General features: G+C 40.2%; 1 protein-coding gene across 5 annotated transcripts in view; it reads right to left on the bottom strand.

Moving 5' to 3' along the window:
• LOC125914581 (disks large homolog 2) overlaps positions 1 to 24,997 on the bottom strand; it is a 780,669-nt gene that overhangs the window by 44,270 nt on the left and 711,402 nt on the right. For 4 of the 5 annotated variants that reach the window (XM_049619999.1, XM_049619993.1, XM_049619986.1 and 1 more), the window contains 2 exons: positions 18,064 to 18,240; positions 9,106 to 9,181 (listed from right to left, as the gene is read on the bottom strand). In XM_049619999.1, coding sequence (XP_049475956.1) covers positions 9,106 to 9,181; positions 18,064 to 18,240 — 253 coding nt within the window. The remainder of the gene's footprint in view (positions 1 to 9,105; positions 9,182 to 18,063; positions 18,241 to 24,997) is intronic. The other variant, XM_049620014.1, reaches the window with a different exon arrangement.

The following is a 24,997-nucleotide window of genomic DNA, read 5'->3' on the forward strand; positions in this document are numbered from 1 at the left end:
TCTCCTAGGAACTTTCCTATGAACTCTAAGAGACGTTTAAGTATTCCAGGTCTGAGTTCAAATAGTATCTTGGCCTCACTTCTCACTTAGCACTTATACCATATTCTATTCATTATTGGCTAACATGTTTATCTCTGGGGAATATTTTATGATTCCTAAAGGCTGGAACCATGTGTTACTTATGGTATACTTCCACTGCCTAATCACTACCTGGGACATAGTATGGCCTCAACAAATGTCTGGGGGAGCCTGGGTGGCTCAGTCAGTTAAGCTTTTGACTTTGGCTCAAGTCATAATCTCATAGTTGGTGAGTTCAAGCCCTGTCAGGCTCTGTGCTGACAGCTCAGAGCCTGGAGCCTGCTTCAGATTCTGTTTCCTTCTCTCTGACCTTTCCCTGCTCACACTCTGTATCTGTCTCTCTCTCAAAAATAAATAAACATTTAAAAAAATGTCTGCAAAAAAACTGAAAACTGAAGATATTAGACAGGAGGGGAGCAGGATGAGCAAGTGAATTTATTATGTTTCACTTTACCATTCCTAAGATTAATACAATGAAAACTTTAGCTTAATTAGGCAATGAAAATAATATTGGATTTCAAAGGTATTTTAAAGATTTTACTTTTGTATTATTTTTCTCCTGGGTTTGAGGATGACCACACACGTTCAAGTGTCAACATATACAAAATAAGAAAAGTATCTTAAAAACAATTAAACTAGAGAAGGGAGAAGAACACACAAACTAAAATATATCGTAAAAGTTAAACATGTGTATGTGTGTAGTGAGCAGATTTTGTCAGTTATAAATTATACTAAATTTGGTATATAAGCTTGCAGATTAACTTGATCGTTTCAACAGCAGTACTTTTTAGACCTAGGAGAGAGATGTCTAACAAGAGTAAGTACACATAGAAATACATAAAGAACATGATTTATTCTCCATTTCATTCCACAGATGAGCAATTTCCTTATCAGTAACTTGACTAATAAATACCGTATGGGGAATACGTGAAATAGGGTATATTTCTTCATGATGTTAATTGAATTCAACTGGCTTTCCAGGTTCAGATAGGGACCCTCCTAACATGTATTAGAGAAGGGAACTCAATTGTAGGCCCCCCTGCAAACCACCTTTCAGAGAAGCCACAAGCATTTCTTTATCAGAGACTGATCTGTGTGCTGCTCATATGGTTCTCAGTGGATATGGGAGCTCAAAGTTTGGACAAATGTGATAATCACATAAAAAAAATGGGGGTGCCTGAGTGGCTCAGTCAGTTGAGTGTCTGACTTCAGCTCAGGTCATGGTCTCATGGTTGGTGAGTTTGAGCCCCACAACAGTCTTTCTGCTGTCAGCACAGAGTCTGCTTCAGATCCTCTGTCCCTCCCCTGCTTGTGCTCTCTCTGTCTCTCAAAAATGAATAAACATTAAAAAAACTGGAAAAAAAAGAGTTAGCAGCTCTCCCCAGGATGGGCTGATGACACTTAAGAATTCTCTGGACATAGCCATGTCTTTGTTCTTTATGTAAAAATGCTAGTCTTTAAAATCATATTGCCTATAGTAAGGGGAAAGAATCAGGGGAGAAAGATTCAAGCCAGAAGACCAATAAAGAACCTGTTAGATGTTCTCGAGTACGGAAATGAAAATAAAAAACCCGAGGAGTTCATGTGGGTGGATGAACTTTGAGGAGAATGTTGCTTTCCTGATGCCCCAATGGAGTGGGACAGTATGGTGCCCCTTTCACCCTACCCTAATCTTCAGGTTACTCTTGGACATTCAAGCTCTTTATGGGGCTCTGGCCATCCAAGGACTAGCTTTTAATATTAAGGAGCTTTCTTTTGAAGGCAGTAATGATTTTTTCCCTTAAAACTCGAAGTCACTTTGAAGCTGTTACAAAAGCAATCTTTATAACTTATCCTGGTGAAGCAAACACAATTCCTATTTGCTGACAAAACACTGACTGTCAAGTCACTTTTTTGATAAATGATACAATGGCAGGCTCTGCTACTAACTCTCTGTGTGTCCCAGAGAAATGATTCTCAGTGTCTTCATCTGTAAATGACATAGTAGGAATCAATGGCCATATGGAAACTTCCAAGAATGTATGAAGTAGAACTGAGATTTCTCAATGTCAGCTCCAGTTAGACTCAGAGAGACTGCCAAGATCCTATGATCATAGTTGTATCTCTGCCCCATCCCCTCTCTCACAGTTAACATCCCCTCCTAAAGGGAGCTTGAGGGTTTGGAAAAGGAAACAGAATAATATGAGGAACCATTAGGTGAGATGTCCAAGGACAACAGTTCTCTCTGATCTCTTTAGCAATAGTTGCCTATTTTTCTTTTCTTTTGCCATTAAGTTCAGATTTTCAGAATCTCACACCCAGGATACTGGAGTAGCTTTCTCAGACATCTCCTCCTGTAGGTCTTTCTCCCCTCCAATCTGTCTTTCTCACGGTTACCAGATTGGTCTCCTGGAAAACTGCTTCAGATCATTCACTTACTTTTCCTCTAAGAAGAGAGGATTGAGCAGTCAGAATGTGTCTGGTAGACACCCTGCTAGGTGTTAGGGGCACAAAGATGAGTAAGTTTGGACCTTTGCCAGGGAGTGAGTGATATTTGGGCAACAATACAAGTACATTCAGGGTGCAAGCCCAGTGGGAATCACTAGGTTGGGTTTGATTACAACCATTAAAATTCTTCTGTCTACAGGATAATGTACAAGCCTTCTGGAAAATTTAAGGCACCAGAACTGTTGGGAGTTTAGCTTTCCACTTCTGAGTCCTTTTATTCCCCTTCATAAACTATTACTTGCAATGAAGATAAATAATGTTTTACTTCCTATGTATCCTGTATCCTATTCCTACCTCACTGTTTGCTCCCTTGCAAATTTTACTAATCCTTGAAAGTCTCTGAGCCTCCCCTCCTTCCCCTCATCCCCTGCCTCTATTCAAATTCTTTCAGCTCCAAATCAGAATCTCCATCTCCTCTGAACTTCAGAGAATGCTTCCAATCCCTCTTGTTTGATGTTAACCATTTCCTCCTTGTGGGAACTCATTCTCTCCCCCAGTATCCCTGCTTCTTCAGGGCAGTGACTATGTCTTATGTGGCTAGGTCCACAATGCCTAGCAAGCTGCTTGTACTGGCGTCTAATAAAGGTTTTACATGTCTTTATGCCAAGACATGTCCTTCTGGCAAGCCATCATGGAGGAAATGTGCAGCCCCAAGTGAACCTCAGAGAAGTTCTCATCCAGAAAGATATACATCATCAAGAAAACCAGCTTCCCCCTTTCAGGGTTCAAGCTTAAGCCCAAGTTAATTTTTGACAAGGCTAAATCCATTTGAATATACTTCTTCATTTTTCTTAAGATGTACAGAGTCATGTGGTTTCAATAGGAAGAGGGCATGATATAGTAAAGAGATTATGGGTGTTGGAATTAGCCAGACATGGGTTCAGATTTTTTTGCTTCCCTAGGTTTTAGTTTCTTTAAATCTGAGAAGAGGGAACAAATGATTTCCTTTCACATTTTGTTGTGGCAATTAAGAGATGTATGTGAGTTGTTTACAATTCCTACTACTACAATTCCTACTACTTCGAATAATATCTATCATTTCTATTTTGTACCAGCTTGTAGGGCTAGTTATTTACTTAACAAACTCCCTTGCTTTAGAAAATGATTTAAAGTGCAGAGGGGGCACTTACATGTTGCACGTGGCTGGCATTTAGTAAGGCTGCTGATACTCTTATACTCTTCCAGACATACATTTTCCTTTCTTAAATTATAGGACTTTTTCAATAAAAGTAATTTAAAAAATAAAACAAATAAAAAAAATTCAGCATAAATCACTAAATACTCATTAATTTTTCAATGGACAACAGCTTGATTGTGAAGACTTTACAATTTCCTAAATGTCTCAATAAGCAACAGAGTGGCTGATTATGAAATTGATGAAAAAAGTTAACAGAACAATGAAAGAAATTAAGGGAGTGATCAAGTTTTCACCAGAGGCTAGTTTGAGTGGAGACTCATTAGGAATTTAACTGGTTTCTCAGGGAAGCTTGCCTACAATGAGATCTCAGAAACTGAGGTGGTTCTCAGGAAGACCCATCCTAACAGATGGCCACTGTGAGCTTAGGGGTCTGGGTAGGCTGGAATTATGTGGGTTACTGACACAGTTGTCCACTTGTCTTTGCATATGTAGACACAGACTTTGTGGAGCCACATGGAGTATACAGAAAGCCTGGGCACTTCATTTGTAGCAAATGAGCACTTTCAAATGGAGAGCCTTGGATTTCCTCATGGATACTCTCAAAATTTAATGAGCTTCAAAGCTCAAACCAGGCTTTCCACACACACTGCTTGACCTTCCAGATCTTCATTGTCAGCCCCATTTGCTGCAACTACCACCACACTATCCACACCATTCATCTGGTGTCCCCAGTCTGCTTGGCCTGACTCCAGCATGCCTACAGTTTCCCCTTTTAAGTTCATGCTGGATCCTATATGTGGCACACTCTTATTTGAACTTCAAGATCTTGTTCGAGTATCACCTTCTCTTGAAAGCCTTCTCTCTTACCCAAGGCATGATTACTAACTTTCCTTCTTCTGACTTCTACCAGAACAAAGTATAGTGTGAAGAAATGTGCATTCTTCTGTCAAAACGATCCGACACTTGCACCTACTAGCTGTGTGATCATAGGTTAATCAGTTAATCTTTTTGAAGCTCAGTCTCCTGATATTTAAAATAAAGACGGTTAATTCTTGGGGTGCCTGGGTGACTCAGTCTGTTGGGCATCCGACTTCGGCTGAGGTCGTGATCTCACAGCTCATGGGTTCGAGTCCCACATCAGGCTCTGTGCTGACAGCTCAGAACCTGGAGCCTGCTTCAGATTCTGTGTCTCCCTCTCTCTCTGCCCCTCCCCTACTTGCTCTCTCTCTCTCTCAAAAATAAATAAAAACATTAAAAAATGACTGACTTCTCCACATTTATGAGTATCATCGGTGATACTGTATTGCCAGACCTGCTTAGATTTCTCTTTGAGAGCTCCTTGAGATGAGAGACCTTGCCTTTTTATGTTATTTTGCTTTCCTATAAGGCACCTAGTACAATGCCTGGTGTTTTGCAGCACTCAATATTTATTAATCAATGGATAGTTCTGGAAAAATAGCTCAAGTGCTGATATGTCAATTAAAGCCTAAGTTCTTCTATGAAGTGTTCTCTGGCCGTTCCCACACTCATTAATTTGAATTCTCATAGCTCTTGTACATACTACTAAATACGGCTCTTGTTACAACCTGCTTCAAACATACTAATGGATTTTAAGCCACTGCAGGGCAGTAAGCATGGCTTTCACTTTCAACTCCTATTTCACAATGCTGTGTAAATGCCAGCTAATGCAAAGATTATTTAAAATATCCCATTGTCTTTCTCATTCCAAGTAGTTTTCTTCCTCAATTTGTGTTGAATTTACCCCTAGATCCCAGACTGGGGCCTTGGTAACAGTAATTACTTTCTGTAGTCCGCGCCCTTGGCTCAAGGTGCGTGACTTCTCCTGACCTAGCTTCTCGGCTCTCCCCACAGTTGGTCTTTCCTTTCTTAAGCACACTTTCTCTTAATCATCCTTTACTTTCTACTTGTGAGCAAGAATCTTCTCATTGATGTATTGTTCTCATGGGGATTTGGAAAACTTTGATTTTTTTTTTCTTATTTCATAGGCTCATGGAGAATTACTACTGGAAGGCACCTTAAAAATAATTGAACCCAGGGACCTCAAATAGAGAATAATTCTCAACATTGTGTGAGGCATCCATAGTCAATTAATGCCCCCCCCCCTTTTTTTTTTCTGCTGAGGTCATACATGGTCTCAGAGTCATTTTTAATAATATTCCTGGTAAAGACTATCAGTTTACCAGAAACTATCAATCCATCATCATGATCCATCCATTGGAAGTGAAACTTGCCTGACATACTTGATGTTGTTCAAAGCTGTTATTTTGCTAGTGAGGCCCAAAGAGCAGTGGTGACTTAATCATGAACTAAAACCAGAACCCAAGTTATCTGGCCCTCATGATTGCCCATCCAGGGTTTCCCTTTCCACATAACTGGTCCTCATTCAATAGTCATTCAAGTCTGAGAATTTGTTTTCTATTTTTTGGCACGTACCTAATAATATTTTAACAGCATGATTAAAAAGCTCAATACTCATGTCTATGTCTTATCAAAAAGACAGCTGGGCTCTCATAGATGTTATAAACTCTTGAGGAGAAGGAACTTTGACAGGCTTGTGTCTTTCACACATTCGACTACATAAATGAAACAAATAGGAACTCTATCCTTAAATTTTCCCTAAGAATCAATGAAAAATCCTGCTCCCTTCTTTTTAAACAGTATTTATTTGAAAGGATTCCATGTATGATGACACATACCTTTTTAAAAAGAGGTACACCTTATGTTTAAATAAATTCCCATTTCACCCAAATGTTTTAGGGGAAAGTAAATTGTTATGTCAATGACTAGGCTGCTCTGTGATCTTCTACTTAAAAATTCAAGGGACAGTGTTGTGGTTTGGTGCTCAAAAGTCCTAAGAAATGATAGCTTTTCTTCTTTTTGTTTTTCATGGTGACATCTATTGGCCATAATTTGTGGTTCTGTGTGATGCTGACAAGCCAGAATTATTAGGACAGAAAGGTAAAGGAAAGGAGATGAAGAAAAAGAGCACAGGAAGAAAAAAAGGACAGGTAGAGGGCAGTATTTTATAATACAGCAACGTGATACTGGTTTTATCACTTAAAAATAGATTTTAAAAGCTGTACAAGCCACAGCTGACATCATACTTAATGGTGAAAGGTTGAATGCCTTTCCCTTAAGGTCAGGAACAGGGCAAGGATGACTGCCCTTGCCACTTCTATCCAACATTGATCTGGAGGTTCTACCAGGGCAACCAGGCATGACAAAGAAATAAAAGTCATCCAGGGTGAAAAGAAAGAAGTAAAATTCTATTTTTACACATGACATGATCTTATACATAGAAAATGCTAAGGAACCCACCAGAAAAACTGTTAGAACTAATAAATGGGTTCAGCAAGGTAGGAGGATATAACATTGATATATAAAATAATTATATTTCTATATACTTGAAATGAACAAAACAAACAATGAAAATGAGAAGATAATTCACATGTTAAAAATAAATTGGAACCCTACCTCATATCATATACAAAAGCTAACTCAAAATGGATCAAACACCTAAATATAAGAGCTAAAACTATAAAATTCTTAGAAGAATATATGGATGTAAATCTTCATGACCTTGGATTAAGTAATGATTTCTTAGATATGACATCAAAAACATAAGTAACAGGGGCTCCTGGGTGGCTTAGTAAGTTGAGTGTCTGGGTTTGAGCCCTGAATCAGGCTCTGTGCTGTCAGTGCGGAGCCTGCTTTGAGCCCTCTCTCCTCTTCTCTCTCTGACCCTTCTCTGCTCATGTGTGCACTATCTCTCAAAAATAAAAGCATTAAAAAAACCTGCAAGTAACAAAAGAAAACATCAATAAATTGGACTTCATCAAAATTAAGAAGTTTTGTGCATCAAAGGACACTAGCAAGAGCATGAAAGGACAACCTACAGACTGGGAGAAAATAAGTGGAAAGCATACAGTTGATAAGAGATTGATACCCAGAATATATAAAAAACTTCTGTACAACTCAACAACAACAAAATCCAATTTAAAAATGGGAAAGGATCTGAAAAGACATTTCTACAAAGAAGATACAGAAATGGCCGATCAGCTCATGAGAAGATGCTCAACACCAATAGTAATTAGGGAAATGCAAATTGCAACCACAATGAGATATGACTTCAGACAGAATAAGCAGAAAGACATATAATAACAAGTGTTGGTGAGAATGTGGAGACATTAGAACCCTCTTACAATGATGATGGGAATGCAAACAGGTACAACCACCTTGGAAAACAGTCTGGAAGTTCCTCAAAATGTTAAACATAGAGTTATCACATGACCCAGAAATTCTCCTCTTAGGTATACATACAATGGAAATAAGAATACATGTCCACACAAAAATTTATACACAAATGTTCCTTGCAGCATTATCCATACTAGCGGAAAGTGGAAAGAACCCAGATGTCCATCAACTAATGAATGGATAAATTAAATGAGATATATCATTACAATGGGATATTGTTTGGCAACGAAAAGAAATAAAGTACTTATACATGCTACAATATAGATGCATGAAACATAATGTGAAGTGAAAGAAGCAGTCATAAAAGACCACATGGTGTATAATTTATGTAAAATATCCAGAATAGGCAAACTATAGACAAAATAGTTTGGTAGTTGCCTTGGGCTGGGTAGGGTGGAGGTGGGGTGAAGCTGGGGGCAATGGGAAGTGACTGCTACACGATACCTGTATGGGGTGATCAAATGTTCTCAAAGTGACTGTAGTGATGATTGCATAACTAAATATACTAAAAAAAAAAACCAAAACTTTGGATGGTATACCTTAAATTAGTGAATTGTATGGTAGGTGAATTTTATCATCAAAGCTGTTATTAAAAAAGATACATGTGTGTATAATACTTTAATTTTGAAGATTAAATTTCCCCTGTTAATTCTCTTCTATGTCTGTCACAACAATCCACGTATTCACTTAGATGATCTATCCACATATTTCCATGACCACTGTCTTAGTTTTGTCGTATGTAACAGACTAGACATACTGGTGATGAGCAGGTAGGTGTTTTTTATGAAACCCATCCTTTTAGAACATTTAATTTAAATGAAAAAAAAATAAAGAAATGATAACACTAAACTACCTTTTTTCTCCTTCATTGTAATCATTACATCACCTTCATGAACACATCATTTCTGTGGACCATTAGCAGCTTTACCCCTAGTATTGAATATATTTACCATAAATCTACTTCCTGAGGGAATACACTATTGCTTTTAGTAGTACATTTATAACAGTACTCTACTACAGTACTCTGGTAGCTCCATAATTTCTTTGCTACTGAAAGTCTAAATGTTAATTATAATTAAACCCATAGCAACGGAGAGAACTTAATGTTTCAATTATTTTGTACTTACCCCTTTTGAATCAATCACTCCGGGTTTCGCATTAAACTTCACTGTCTTCAACCGGGCACGCTCCTTTCTTTCCACCCTAAAGAAAATTGAAAATAAAGAGTCTATCACGTGGCAAGGCATTTATGATTAAGTTCCTCATTAAATGAAGAATATCTCTTCTTATCCTAAAGCTCAAATAAAATGTATTCTAAAATATTTCTGTTCCTTTGTTCAGTATAAAAAGTCTTGGTATAATGTCTCTAAGCAGCTAACACATCTCTTGAAACTTTTGTGTTACATGTACTGAGAGTCATAGTGATTGGGGAGGGGGGACAAAGGGAGAAAAACTAATATTTGTTACTTAAATGGCTGACTAAATCAACCAAATATCTATTATAAGAAATCACAATCCATAGAGATGGACATGTAAAGTGGAGCCTAAATAAACTTTTCTCTTTTCTGTTCCCCTCTGCAGGCCTTGTCTCTCCTACCCTTTTCTTCTCATTTCCTTTTTCTTCCCTTCCCTTTAGGAACGAACACTAGGGGATTTACCTTCACCTTAAAACCAAACATGTTACAGATAATCTTGAATTTTTCCTTTTCCCCAGTGCCATTTTCCTGTCATCTCTGCACATTTCATCATTGTACCTGCCACTTCATTCATTCATCAAATACTCATTGAGTGCCTACCCACGCATCAAGCAAGGAGCCAGGGAACAAAGGAAAAAAAAAAACATCAAAAAGCATGGCTGTAATAAACACACAGGACTGTGCTTCTGGTGGGCACAGAGACATACAGACAGACTGATAATGCTGTACTGTAAGACTGTTGACAGCAGTGGGGCTTGGGGGAGCATCTATCTCATTGGAGGGTGAGAAGGTGGGGTAGAAAGCATTGAGGTGGGCTTCTTGGAGGAGGTGTCAATTTGAAGGATGTCAAACTTGAAGGATGAGAAAGAGCTTGTCAGTAGGAAAAGTTTGGGGAGAATTTCCCAGACAGGAGGAACAACACATAGCATGACCAGAGGGTCTAAAAAAGCTAAAGACTTTGGGGAAGGTTCTGATACAGGCTATATACAGGATGGGATATGAGACAGTAAGACAGTGAAGCCTCCTTATACAAGATAACCATCTACACTAAGGACTGGGGCTTTAACATTTTTTCAAGTTTATTTATTTATTTTGAGAGAGAAGGCATGAGTGGGTGAAGGACAGAGAGAGGGGGGGAGAGAGAGAGAATCCCAAGCAGTCTCTGAGCTGTCAGCACAGAGCCTGATGAGAGGCTCTAACTCACAAATCATGAGATCATGATCTGGGCTAAAACCAGGAGTTGGCAGCTTAACTGTCTGAGCCACCCGGGCGACCTGACTTAGGCTTTTTCCTTGGGGAATCCTCAGGAGTTATTAGAAGATATAATGTGGAGAAGTGATAGAACAGATTAACATTTTAGATAAATAACCCAGGTGGTGGAGGAAGATAGACTGGAAGAGGGAAGGGACTGTGGGAAGCAGGAAGTCCATTTAGAAGCTTTTGGCATTATCCAGGCAAGAAACAATGAGGTGGAGGAGAGGGAAGGGTTTGAGAAATAGTAGTAAATTAAAATTGGTAAGACTTGTGCTTATTTGAAGGATGGGGTGGAAAAAAGAGGAAAAGAGAAGCTAAGTACTTCCTTGATTTTTTGTTTTTTTGAGCCTCTCCAGTCAGACATGAGTACTCCTTCCTTTAAGATACAACAGTGATTATTTGTATCTTCATGTTGGTATTATCTCTTGTTCCCTTGTGTTTATTTTCACAGTGTACATACAAAGCTGCATGCTCCTTGAGGGCAAGTCCACATTCTCACTCTACAGCATATTGTAGTAAGACCTCAGTAAACAGCTGTTAACTAAAATAATATGCGGTGCATTGTTTTAACTGGATTTTTTATTTAAATATGGCTGGTTCTAATTTCAAAAATGGGGAAAGAAAAGAGAGAGAGAAGAAAAACCCTGAATCTACAGAAATGAATGGTTTATGAAATCTAAATTATTCGTAGATCAATAATTAACAACATATTGCTTTTTAACTGAGAGCTCTTTTGTGTTTCCATCTGAAACACAGTGCAGATCAGGGTTTCTATAGTTACAGGGCAGAGTTTCAGAATATATTTCAGTGTGAGAGGAGAATATTTGAGTGGAAACAGCTGAACAAAAAATTTCATATCTAACCTCAGATATTAAAGCAATATGTTTCACTGAGAGTTTCTATTTGCACCCAACAGACAACAGTTGGGAACGGTACAAGGAAGACTTTGGATAAGGTAAGCTGCCAAGTGGAAAGATGTTCACTGAGAAAATGCCTGTTCTGAGCTACTTCAGCTTTTCTCAGTTTTAATCCAAGAGCAAATGTTAATTCATATTCATCTCTTCGAATCCTTCTAAAACTGTTGTTACAGCCCTGACTTTATCCTGGCTTCTTTGCATTAACCAGGCTGATTATGGAAAACACTAGTACATTAGATGATGCCAAAATGACACACAGAGGATACATGGTTTTGATCAGGCTATGCAAAAAATTCTGTCCAGACCCACAGAACTCACAGGGCTCCAAACATATATTAGGCTGAATTTGGGATTCTACGAACTATTTGGATAGACTATTCTAATTTTTACCCCCTGGATTCCAAGCTCAACCTTTTTTTTAGATCTTAAGAAATGTCTCCATTAGGCCATCTTTAGTGGTTCATCCCTTAAATCTTAAATGGGTTGCAAAGAATGTTATGTCAGATGGACACACACACACACACACACACACCTGTTATTTGCTATGGTTTATGATTAATGTTCAAAGAGGCCATAGAAAAAAGTAAAAAACAATTTTTAAAGGTGGCAGGGTTTTGGCTCACTCATGGAAGTGAGGAAGTCGGAAAGTTTTGCTTTCTCTTGGGATTGAAAATTTCATTAATCATGATAATGAGAATAATATAAGGGGTGGCTGAAGCTTTAACACATAATTATTAGCAAAAAGATTCCTTTACATGTATATCCTCTCATTTGGTTCCCATGATAATCAAGTGATGTAGGTATTACTGACCCCATTTTATGGCTGGGAAAGCTGACAAGCTTGCCAAGTTTAGAAAGTGGTAGGAATAAGGGCCTGAGCACACAGCTGCTAAAAGCTAACTTGACTGCCTCTCCACATCTACTTAGTTTGAGAAACAGCTTTCAAGGATCTTCCACGGCTTTCTCCACAATGGGAATTCTCAACACAAATGAGATTTTGGATGGGTCATACACGGTTTTAAGGCCAATACAGTTCTTCGGAAGTTTTCATTAAGTTTTTCACAAATGATAACCAACCCCCTCCCTTGAATCCCCATATCCCAAATGTCCTGAATTAAATAAACCATAACTGAATGCAAGCGTATAATCATTGAGCTAACACCATACCATAAAAGGCTGGGCTTAAAGTTTAGAATAAATTTTAACACAGAAATTTAGGTTAGCTAAATGACTATGTGCAGCATTATAAATATTGAATTACATCATAAATATTGAATTAGTTTCTCTCCTTTGCAGTCTTTCTGCATTCACTGCAGGCCCATCATTGTCTTACTTTCCCTTCACAGAGGGCCATGTTGATTACCTCTTTCAGTGGTAGCAGTGACTGTGGCTTATGATTTCTCCTAGCTACCTCAGGCCCTTCCTCTCTTCTAGTGCTTCTTGAGACGCAAGAGGATAGTTTATCGCTCAAATGAGAGGTAGGGCTGGGAAATAGGGTTCTATATAATGCTGTGTTCTTTCAGGCACTAAAAGCTCAAAATATGAAGAAAGGAAAACACCTATCATTTGAGTATGCACAAAGTATTCAATGTTGTACTTGGCCTATATTATCTATAACTGTACAATGATCCAGGGTCTAAGAAGGAGCTGGGCATAGAGTAGGTGCTTAATAAATCTTTGTTGAATAAATGAATGAATGAATTAATGAATGAATGAAAGCATGAATAAACCCTCAAGGAGCATTCTTGACTTGGATGTGAAAACTAAGGCTCAAGAGTCAGGTGACTTGCCCACACAAATGGTGTTTTTCATAAAAAGTTATTTACCATTGCATGACTTTTTCACTTGGCAAGAGTCCTTATAAAAGTTTAGCATTACCTTCCTTAATTGTGTTACTAAGTAAGATTCCTTTGGTAGATATACATGATATTAAAGTCCTCAGATCTTTACCTAAGGAAATGGTGGACCACTTGTAGAGAAAGACTGAATCGAAATGAGAAGTACTACCTTACTTTTCTCACACTCAAGAGGCAAGCAATTAATTAGATTGTTTAAGCAGAAATAATCCTCTCCATCCTAGTCTGGTCACTGACCAAAATCCTGAAAATATAAACTGGATGGCAAAGTCTGAACAATCAATTCTGACAGCTAGCTTCTCCAGGGAGTACTGAATAGTCATGCTTCAATGAGCCCAACTGTCTCCCTCTGCCCTCTCACCCATTCCCCATCTGGCATTTTCACGTTCTGGCCAAACACATAATGAGGTCAGGCTTGGAGCCCTGGATGGTGGGAACATCACTTGGTGCTGGGTGTTCTTGTGCTGTGCTCTACAAGGATGGAAATGTCACCCACGTTACTGGCCACAGGCTCACTGTGAAAGCTAGGTGCCTAAACCTTAAGGCAATGCTAGCGACACGCTTATCTGAGAGCCCAGGTGGTCATCACTGAGGGGCAATGACTAAAGACTGGGATTAGCAGACTGTAGAAAAGCATCCTATCTTGGCGACTCACAAACTACCTAATCTCAGAAAGCAGTGATTCTATGCTAAGAGGCCAGGTTTTAAAGTCACACAAGCCTGGTTTTGAACACTGCATTTGCCACTTACTCTCTGTGTGACTTGGGCAGGTCATTCAGCCTGTTAGGATCTCAGGATTCATGCTGGTAAACTTAGAGTATTGACATAGACTTCAGAAAATTACGGTGAACATTAAATGAGGTAATATGAGAGAATTGGTTAGCACCGTGTCTGATACATATTAAGACCTCCTAATTGACAATTCTAGTATACCCTTGGTGTAGTGGAAAGGCATGTGGTCTTGTTTTCAGAGAGACGTGGGTTCAGCCAGTGGTTGGTTGTGCATCCTTGGGCAAGTTACCTGACTTCTTGGACCCTTGGTTTCCTTACGAGGCTTTTGTGAAGATGAAATGAAATTGTGTATTTGAAAGCACCTGGCACAATACATGGCTGGTGCTATCATCCAATGGAATGCATCTCTCTGTCTGGTGTCCTTTCACATCCCTTTGCCCCTGCTATGGACTGAGTGTGTTTGCCCAAAATTTATATGTTGAAGCCCTGGTGCCTGGTGTGATGGTATTTGGAGGTGGGGCCTTTGGGAGATAATTAGGTGGGGAGGATGGAGCCCTCATGAATGGGGTTAGTGCCGGTATAAGTAGAAACATGAGAAATGATCTCTCTGTTAGCCATGTGAGGGTACAGCAAAATGACCATCTGTACCCAAGGAAGAGGGCCCTCACCAGGAACCCAAACAGCCAGTGCCTTAAATTTGGACTCTCCAGCCTTCAGAACTGTGAGAAATAAATGTCTATTGTTTAAACCTTCCAGTCTATGGTATTTTGTTATGGCGGCCCAAGCTGACTAGGACAAGTACCTTTAGTTACAAATAGCCCTCATTAACCTAATCACACTGTAGCTAGGCACGCTGTGTTGTCCCACAAATGTTGGGCTCCAGAGACAGTGACCTAATGACAGCACTTGGCACACAGACACTGCTCAAACAATGTTTGCTGAATTAAATTTGTCGAGTTTTATTTTTGTAACTTTGGGAGGAAGGATTACATATAAGTTAAAAGTATCAATTCTGTAGCCCGGATTCAAATCCCGGTTCTGCCGCTTACAAGTTGGACAATTTCAGGCAAGTTAATTAACTTCTTTATGCCTCAACCTCCTGGTTTGTAAAATGGGCACAATCATAATATAACATCTCTCACAGGGTTATGATGAGGTTTAAATAAGTTCATTGTAAAGGGTTTAGAACAGTGCCTAGCATGCTCTTGGAGTATTTTGTTAAATAAAATTTCTTTATCATCTTCAAAAAAAAGGAGGAGGAAGGAAATAATTATCATACTCTCCATCTTGGTGTAATTGGGATGATCAAATGGAATCATCAATAGAGAAACATATTTGTAAAGGGTGAAGTCATGCCCTGATGTCACCCATTAAGAGATTTTCCCAGACGAGCTCTACTAGTTGAATTATACTCAGAAAAGGGACTATAAAGGAATTAAAGATTGAAAAATGAACCCCAATCTAATAGTAAATCATATTTGAGCAGCTCCCACTTATTCTGAGACTAGGGGAGAAAGCTGTTGTTGTAAGATGCTGAATGTAGTGTGAAATGAGAAAGCCTCATTTAAAAGTAAAATATTAAAGAACAGGCCTAGGACAGGCTCATGACAGATTGTGTGTGTGTGTGTGTGTGTGTGTGTGTGTGTTATTTTATTTTATTTTATTTTATTATTTATTTATTTTTTTGTGTGTGTGTGTGCTTTATTTTAGAGGGAGAGAGAGAGAGAGAGAGCAAGCAGGGGAGAAGGAGAGAGAAAGAGAGAGAGAGAGAGAGAAAGAATGAATCCTAAGCAGGTTCCAGAGCCTGACATGGGCCTTGAACCCATGACCCTGGGATCATGACCTGAGCTGAAATCAAGAGTTGATGTTCAACTGACTGAACCACCCAGGTGCCCCTCATGATAGATTTTAAAGTCCATGCATAAGAACTCTTTGTGAGGTAGCATTATAACTGATTTTTATTTCTTTTTTATACTTTTCAAAAATTTCCCATTTTTCTACAATGAAATACTTTTTGTATTGTTACTTTTATAAACACATAAAACAATAAAACTTTTATAAACACATAAGACAATAATGATAATATTTTTTAAAAAGATTTAAAATCCTAAGGAGAAAGTTGACAGAAACTCATTTATAGCCATAAGCACACCCACATGTACACACACATGCACACACATGTACACACATACGGAGGGGGAAGCTACTGCAGCATTCATGAGATAGAATGCAAATACATGTCAACATTAGAGTCACTAGACAAACTTCTTTTTCAGGCTAGCTGTAGTATGGTTGTTAAGATGGTTTTTATCCAAACTAGGGGAGAAAGCCAACTTAAGAATGACCACCAGCAGGTAGAAAATTACCTCAAGAGGCATAGCACTGGGAATGTTCCTTGTGGGGAAAATGATGTGTAATTGAACAAACGAAGGGCTACTGACAAGACTGGTTGGAATCACAGAACCTCTGGGTTGGAAAGGGCCCGAGAAATCATATAGTTCAACACTCTATCCAAACCTCGAATCCTCAATGCTAGATCTTCTATTACCAGAATCACCTGGATGGATTTACAAACACATTCAGATTTCCAGGACCCCCTCCAGATGGACTGAATTAGAATATGTGTGTGTGTGTGTGTGTGTGTGTGTGTATGTGTGTGTGTGTGTGTATGTGTGTGTGTGTGTGCACCCACAGGCACACACGGAGGGGAGGGTCAGAGAGGGAGGGAACAGGCACATCTAAGCTATTTTTTAATATAAAAATTTTTAAATGTTTATTTATTTCTGAGGGAGAGAAAGAGAGACAGAGTGTGAGCAGGGGAGGGGCAGAGAGAGAGGGAGACATGGAATCTGAAGCAGGCTCCAGGCTCTGAGCTGTCAGCACAGAGGCTGACGCGAGGCTCAAACTCATTAGCCATGAGATCATGCTGAGCCACCTAGGTGCCCCATATCTAAGTTTTTATAATGCTCCCTTGGTATGAAAACTATTGTTCTAGTTTGCTATCTTCCCAGGTAATCCACACCATCTCTACACAGCTGACTAGTAAAAGAATTTCTTTAAAATAAGCTGAAATCTATTCCTTCCTTGACACCCCACTTTTGTCCTTGGGGCCATATTCAAGAAGATAGCTCTTTCTTCTACAGAGCAGCTTCTCAGACAGCTCTGATGGATTAAATCAAAGCAGACCAAAATGCATGTTGCCTTGACTTTTTTTTTGTAAGTAAACGGAAGTGGAGAAACAGAATATAAACCAGTGCGGAGAGTCCATGCTTTGAATATATAACCTTTGAGAAAACACTACAAGCCATAGTTTAAACTCAGAATGTCCTCTCAAAGCAATGTCAGGCAACTATTCTGGTGGCAAAAGGACGCTGGTGGGAAGGAAAGTTCCTCCATGGTGGTGATGACTGGAAGCTACTGGGACACATGGGAGAGGTGGCTGTTCTGAAGTATATTCCTGCCTTTCAAAAGCATAGTGGAAGAAAGGCTTGGAAGAGAAAGAGCATGGTGCTCTTGACATACAGAACTGATTATCTGAGTGAAAGTGGGAGTTGTGGGGTGGGTGGGGAAAAGGAGTAAGGAAAACAGTAAAAAAGTGATAAACCCAGTCTTAGGCCTCACCCAGATGTTCCACAGCTCACATTCCAAGCATCTGAATTTGGCATGAAGGGTTTTATTTTTCCCCCATCAGTAGTTGAAGGTAATACATAGCTAGGACCTTTTATTAGTAAATCATACTTTATGTAGCTTTCACCTGACCTTTCTGTAAAGCTATCTGGTAAATCTGAACCTCTGGAATAACACCTCTGAGTGTTTAAATCCGCATACATGCTGATAAGATAATCTTGAACATGTGGATGCTGGTAAATGTTTTAGGGAGGTGGTGGAAGCAGATCCCTTTTCTTGCTTTATGTCTTATCAGAGTCACCAGCTTTTGTAAATCCCTAATATGAAAAGAACAAGAATACTTAATTCATGTCACCTGTCACCACTGACAATTTCCCTGCAGACTGACTATCCCACTCAAATGGTTATTTTATAAACAGTTTGTCTCATCTTCATCTTCCCTTATTTCCACTCCCTGGATAGCTGAAAAGCATACAGTCTGAAATAGAAAAGGCAATTCTTACCTCCGTTTGCTAGGGATGACCCCCATCTCTTCACTGTCCCCCTCCAGTGTGACTCTTCTGGCTTGCCACCACTCATCATCTGAGGCGTTGATAACATGGAGAATATCTCCATACTTAAAACTAAGTCCTTGACTTGGCAGCCCACTGTCCTTGCTCTTGTCATAGTCAAACATGGCTCTGTAGAAATGACAAGAGAGAACATTGTTAAGAACCTCTGGAGCACAGATTTCGGATTCATCATTTCGATTACCAAGTCTTGCCCTGAGAATCCATCATCCATTTGATACCAGCTCCGAGGCCTGACTCCCAGGACTGCAGTCCACATTCCCACTGCTGTGGTCACCAGTCAACATTGGTTCCTGCTTCTCCTTGGAGGCTGCAGGGACACCCTACAGACTCCTAAAGCTGGGGTACTGCTTCCTTTCTTGGGGACCATCATATGTGGCAAGGTGATAATGGGAGATGTGGAAGCACCTGAGATGTTTTCCCTCCCACTACAATTGAAATTTAAAAGTCACTAAAAAGAAGGAAATAATGAAGAGAAACATGGGCATCTTTGTGAATGAAACATTTTGTGCTATGAACAAATCCTCTCAGATGTATGTATCAGTTCACAGAACTCTTTCTTTTATAATAGGGAGAAACGGTAACAACTTAAGTGTCCACCCATAGGCGACTGTGATCCTTCCACCCACTGGACTACTGGACCATTACTGAAGTAGAAAGGTTGCAGTTCCATACCTATATTGTGTACCTGAAACTAATATAACCTGTATGTTCATTGCATAGGAATTAACATTTTTAATAAATAAACTGCAAATTAAAACCACAAAAGCATAAATAAAAAATAAAACAAATTGAATGGTTGCAGAGGTTAATAAAATAACATGAATAAGTGGTCAAAATGCAACAATAAAAATATAATTACTCCTATGTTTATGTGTATGTATACAGATAGATCAAAATTATATGGATAAGACAAATCTTTTTGCTTCCACAGAAGGCTAAGCCTACTTCAGCACTGCATTCATCATTCTGAATTGTAATTCTTGCCTTATGTACCACATTTCCCTCACTAAAGAACACGTTCCCTTTGCTGAACTGAACACTCTTATATGAATAGATTGGTGGGGCAAGGGAATTGCAAATAGAATTGAAATGATCGCCAAGACCTTAGTAGCTAGGTGTTGCCTTAAGTAGCTGACAGTTTGTCTCAAGTCTTAGATTGCCTACCTCCTCTCCTATCCCCCTGCCCTCACAAACCACCACTGCACACATACAATTTCTCAGGAGAAGCAGATTTTGCCACCTCTCTGCTTATTTCCCTTTGATTCCATTCTGAGAATTTCCTTAGAGCATAACCACTATGCAAGCAAAATTAGATAGATCTGGGGAACAGATTTTTCTAAGATCACTGAGGACCAAGTATGGTTCTTTTTCTTTATCCTTCTTTTCCCCCCCTCTCTTCATGAAAGAAATGTCACATCTGCTGTCATGGCAACCAAAAAGAGCTGAAGACAGCATGTAGAACTCTCAAATACGGTAGAAAAATCTGAATTACTTGCAACACAGCTCTGTCTTCCATGAACTCTGTACCCAAGTAATGGAATAGGAGGAGAGTTTCTCCATCTAAGTTCCCAGAATGACTCATTTCCACCTTGACCATCTGCATCTTCCCTACTGAAGACTTTGGCAAAGCTCTACCCAGGTGAAAGGGGGTTGAGAGAGGGCAGAGGTCCACTTCTGACACTGTCACTTCTCTGGCTGGGTGGTGTGACATAAATTAATTAACACTCATGAGCCACAGGTTTTTGTAATGCAAAATTAGTCCAATAACTACTTTCAGACAGAGCTGCTATAAGCATTAATAAGACATATGAGGCAGCCAGCTCACGGTGAGTGCACTGTAGCAGCGTGTAGCAGAGCGGTTAAGAATAGACTCAGGGGTCACACTGTCACGGTCATTTCCTGATTCTACTGCTTTTTACCAGTTATATAGCTGGTTTTCTGCACAAGCTACTTAACCTTTCTGAGGCCTCAGATTTCTCATACATAACAGTTATGATGACAACAGCAATGGTAACAGTACCCCCATCATAAAATTGTTGCATGGATGGAATGTCACGTAAGGTAATACATGTGAAATAGAGCACGCACAGCAATGCCTGGCACATAGTGACAATCATCAAGTTTCAACTGGTATTATTTTCTTTGCTGTCCCCTTTGAGTGGATATCCATAAAAATCCTTTCTATAGATTCTACTCTGGGTTAACATAGTAAGCTTGAGACTGCTATCCTTAAAAAAATTTTTTTTTAATGCTTATTTATTATTGAGAGACAGAGTGTGAGCAGGGGAGGGGCAGAGAGAGAGGGAGACACAGAATCTGAAGCAGGTTCCAGGCTCTGAGCTGTCAGCACAGAGCCCAACATGGGGCTTGAACTCACAAACTGTGAGATCATGACCTCAGCCAAAATTGGACACTTAACCGACTGAGCCACCCAGGCACCCCAAGATTTCTATCCTTAAAAAGACCTTCCTACAAGGGTGGCTCATGGCTGACATCTGGGAAATTAGATTTTGGTTCTATTTCCCATTAAGAATGGCTCACCATGCCTAAACTGTGTATAAACAACATTTAAGGTGAACATTTGTTTTTCTTCTGTGAATCTGGAACTGTGGTATGTGCCAGGCAGAAGGTGACTACATGACCAGTTCCCCATATAAACCCTGGACCGTGAGGGGCGCCTGGTTGGCTCAGTCAGTTAAGTGTCCGACCTCAGCTCATGTCATGATCTCACGGTTCATGAGTTTGAGCCCTGCATCACACTCAGACTCTGCTGTCAGCACAGAGCACACTTCAGATCTGGATCCTCTGTCTCCTTCTCTCTCTGCCCAGCCCCCCCCCCCCCCCCTTATCTCTCTCTCTCTCCCTCTCTCTTTCTCTCACACACATACACACACACAGACACACACTCTCTCTCTCTCTCTCACTCTCAAAAATAAACAAACATAAAAAAAGATAATAAAAATAAAACAACAACCCCCCCCCCCCCGAACTTTGAGTCTTTAATAAGCTTCCTTGTAGACAACATTTATACCTGCTGTCACAATTTGTTGCTGGAGGAATTAGGCATGTCCCATGTGACTCCACTGGGAGAAGGCTCTTGGAAGCTTGCGCCCAGTTTCCTCTGGATTTTGTCCCAAGCTCCTTTCCCTTTGCTGAATTTGCTTTGTGTCCTTTTCTGTAATAAATCATAGTCCTGAGTATGTCTATGCTGAGTTCTGTGAGCCTTCCCAGTGAATCATCGACCCTGGGAGTTTTCTTGAGGGTCCCCAACACTCTACAGATTGCAAATCAGTTTCACATACACTACCTCATTTGTGACTCAATCCATTCTGACAAAGAATGTATGATGGATACAGCATTATCCCCTTTTTACAGATGAGGGATAGACTAACCTCAGCATACATGGCTTAGGGTCAGCAACTTCAGGCTGCAGCTTGGGTCTCCTGACCCACAGTCCTGCTACAATGGTCTTCAACTTGTTCTCCATGACCCCCTCCCCCGAAACCTGAGAGGTGGTGACAAGGTGGCAAGGATAATAACCATGATGGCTACCACTCCTTATGCTCATATTAGGTGCCCTGGCACTTTGTATCCATTGTCTTATTTGACATCATAACAACCTGAAGGTAAAAATTAGTATCCTTATTTTACAGATGAGGAAAGGAAGCTCAGGACGGTAGGGCACCTGCCCAGGTCACATGTACACATGTGGTGGAGACTGCACCTAGAATATGGTCTGTCTGGCTCCAAAATCCATGTTCTTGGACATTTCATTGTGAGGCTCAGTTTTGCAGCCTGTTATCCTCTGGTCTTGCTCACAATTTAGCAGTACCAGGAGTTTTTATCCTCCCTTCAGGGCTGACTATCCCCTCCCACCCTCCCCCCCAAATCCCCAAAGCTCCCTTACTGCTCACTTCTTGTCCCAGTATTTTTTAAAACAAATTTTAAATGTTTTATTTATTTTTGAGAGAGCACAAGTGAGGGAGGGGCAGTGAGAGGGGGACAGAGGATCCAGGGCGGGCTCTGCACCGACAACAGCGAGCGATTTGGGACTTGAACTGCAAGACCATGACCTGAGCCTAAGCTGGACGCTCAGCTGATAGGTGTCCCTATCACAGTGGTTTTTTTTTTTTTTTTTTTTTTTTTTAATCCTAAGGGTCTTTGAACCTCTGGTTTAGCACCAGGCTCTTTCTGGATGTCAAGCCATCAGGAAAACTGGCAGGTGGCTGCCAAGAAGGCAGGCTCTAGGGTGAGACTGCTTGGGTTTGCAACTTTTTGACCATGTGAATTTTAAGCAAGTTAACTTGGCTTCTCTGGGCTCCAAGTTTTCTTAACTGTAAAACTGGCACATAATAACAGCACCTACCCCAAAGGGATGTGGTGAGGATTAAGTAAAATAATATATGGAAAGTACTGTAACAGCAGCCTGGCACTAGTGATTGCTCAATAAATGGTGGTTACTATTACTCTTATAATTGTTTTTCTGAAAAATGTGCTGGCCTTGACTCAGGGAATCTGCTGGGACTGTGGCCCTTAGTAGCTGTCTTGTGGACTGTGTACAAAAAACATCTAAAATATCTCTCCAACCTCAGAGTCCAGTTCAGCACTGGGCACAGAGTAGACCCTCAGTGTCAGTCTGTGAAAATGTTTCAGAAGAACTTTGAAAGCCCCACTTCTCTCAAGCCTGTGTCCTCATGTGTAAGGGAGGGGAGCAGAGACTGTTCTGGTGGTCCTCACCGGGCCAGACATTCAATCTACTGTGCTCTGTTCTAATTCCCAAGAATCCTGGAGGGAAGGTTTCCCACTCCTGCCTTCAGCCATAGGTATCCTCGCAGAAGGGGCTCACAACACGTTCTTCCCGAGTTCTGTTTATCTCAGACAATCTGCCGCTCTAGGATTACATGGATTTCAGACTTGTCAGGCCCCTGAAAACAAGCAGCTGATACATTTCAGTGGCTTCTGGCTCCTTTGGATATTAATGGATCTTCATGTCTGGGAAAAATGTTACAGTGCCCCATCACCTAATTTAAAAAGAGGTAAGCTGTTTTTATTTTTAATTTGTTTTATGTGCTAATTCATCAGAGCAACTTTTATAAAATGCCATTAAGACTCACACTTTCCACCCAGCGTGCTTTTAACAAGTCCATTAGACAAGTAGAATTAGACAGGAATAATGCAATGACTCTCCCATCCCTCCTGCCCCTCCTGCATTTCACCATGCGGTGGCCCTTTGCCAACTGGGGAAGTCTAATAAGGGAAGTGAAGAGCTGCTCATTCTCATGGCTGTGTCACATGACTGAGATACCTGACAATTGATGGAATTTGTGCTTCTTAAGTGGCCTACAATGTGTGAAAGACTATATTTTTACCTCATCTAATGTACTGGCCAGGCAAGGCAGCATCTGGATTATATGCCAAGCTTTGGAGAGAGAAGAGACCTAGGTTATGTCCCAACTCTGCCATTCCTGCTTGTGAATTTGGGGCATGTTACTTAACTTCCTAGATGATCTCTTCACCAGAGATCATCATTCCATCAACTATGAAATGCAGAGAATGATGGTTTTAAGTCAAAAGATTGTTATGAAGATACCACTCTAGGGTGACGCATGAGAAATGCCCAACACACACACACAGAATGAGTTCCACTTTGTTATTATTCTGACAACAATTTTGCCAGGTAAGCCTTTTTTATCTCATAAAGGAAATGAGACCCAAGGAGCTGAAATGAAAAAAAGCTAATAAGTAGCAGAACCAGGATTCAAATATAGATAGATGTGTCTGAATCACAAGCCCATGCTCCTGACTGTAGAATTCAGCCTGGAATTCCTGATAAGGAATGTTGTCCTTAGACCTCATCTCCAGAGATTTCATGATTTGGTGATTGCATTTATAATGACACCATGGACTAGACATGAGGGGAGAGGCATGAGTAGTTTACTGAGTGCACAGTTAGTTCTCACAACTGCCTCACAGTACATGGATTAGCCTTGTACTGCAGATGAGGAAATATAGACTTAAGCAATATGCCCAGTGACATACCAGCTAGCAAGTGATAGGGCAGGACTGAATTCAAGACCTGTTTGCCTCCATCATTTATGTTATTAAAAGCAAGTTGCCATATTTAAAAGCCTTGAACTAAAGCCTAATTACCAGTTGAAAAATCCAAAACCAAAAACCAAAAACACCCCCAAAAAACCTAACCCTCCCACCCCCAAAAAACCTTGTCTGACTCTAAGGCTTGTGGACTTGCTACACCAACCCATGTGTTGTTTTTGCAAGGAACCCTCTCCAATCAAAACCACCCGTATTCTCTATTGGGTTTAGACTGCAGTAATATTTAATAATCATGGACCATAAGAGCACATGTGTTCTCTGTGTTGTTCAGAGGACTGAATTTTGGCTGACCCACTTTAAGGTTGGTATAGCAAAGAATCACAAGGGTGAAGAGAACCCCCAGGACCATGCCGGTAAGAACTGGAAAAATTACTTGATGTGTCTTGTGGTTATCGAAAATATGGTAGGGAAAATAATTCCCTAACCCCTTCTTTGCAAGGATGTCCACACCTCAATCCCCAGAGCCTGCGAATATGTTACCTTAAGGGTTACCAAAAGGGATTTGCAGATATTATCAAAGTTAAAGGTCTTAATATGGGGAGAGTATCCTTGATTTTCTGGGTGGGCCCAATCCAATCACACGAGTCCTTAAAAGTAGAAGAGAAGGCAGAAGAATAGGTCAGAGAGCTGTGACATGAGGGGTACATGACTGCCATTACTAGATTCGAAGATGGAGGAAGGTAATTTGTCATAGCAGCAGTAGAAAACTAGTAACAGAGGACAAGGAAGAAGATGGTTTACTAGAAGGCAG

This window comes from Panthera uncia, chromosome D1 (genome assembly GCF_023721935.1).
Source record: "Panthera uncia isolate 11264 chromosome D1, Puncia_PCG_1.0, whole genome shotgun sequence".
Classification (NCBI taxonomy): domain Eukaryota; kingdom Metazoa; phylum Chordata; class Mammalia; order Carnivora; family Felidae; genus Panthera; species Panthera uncia.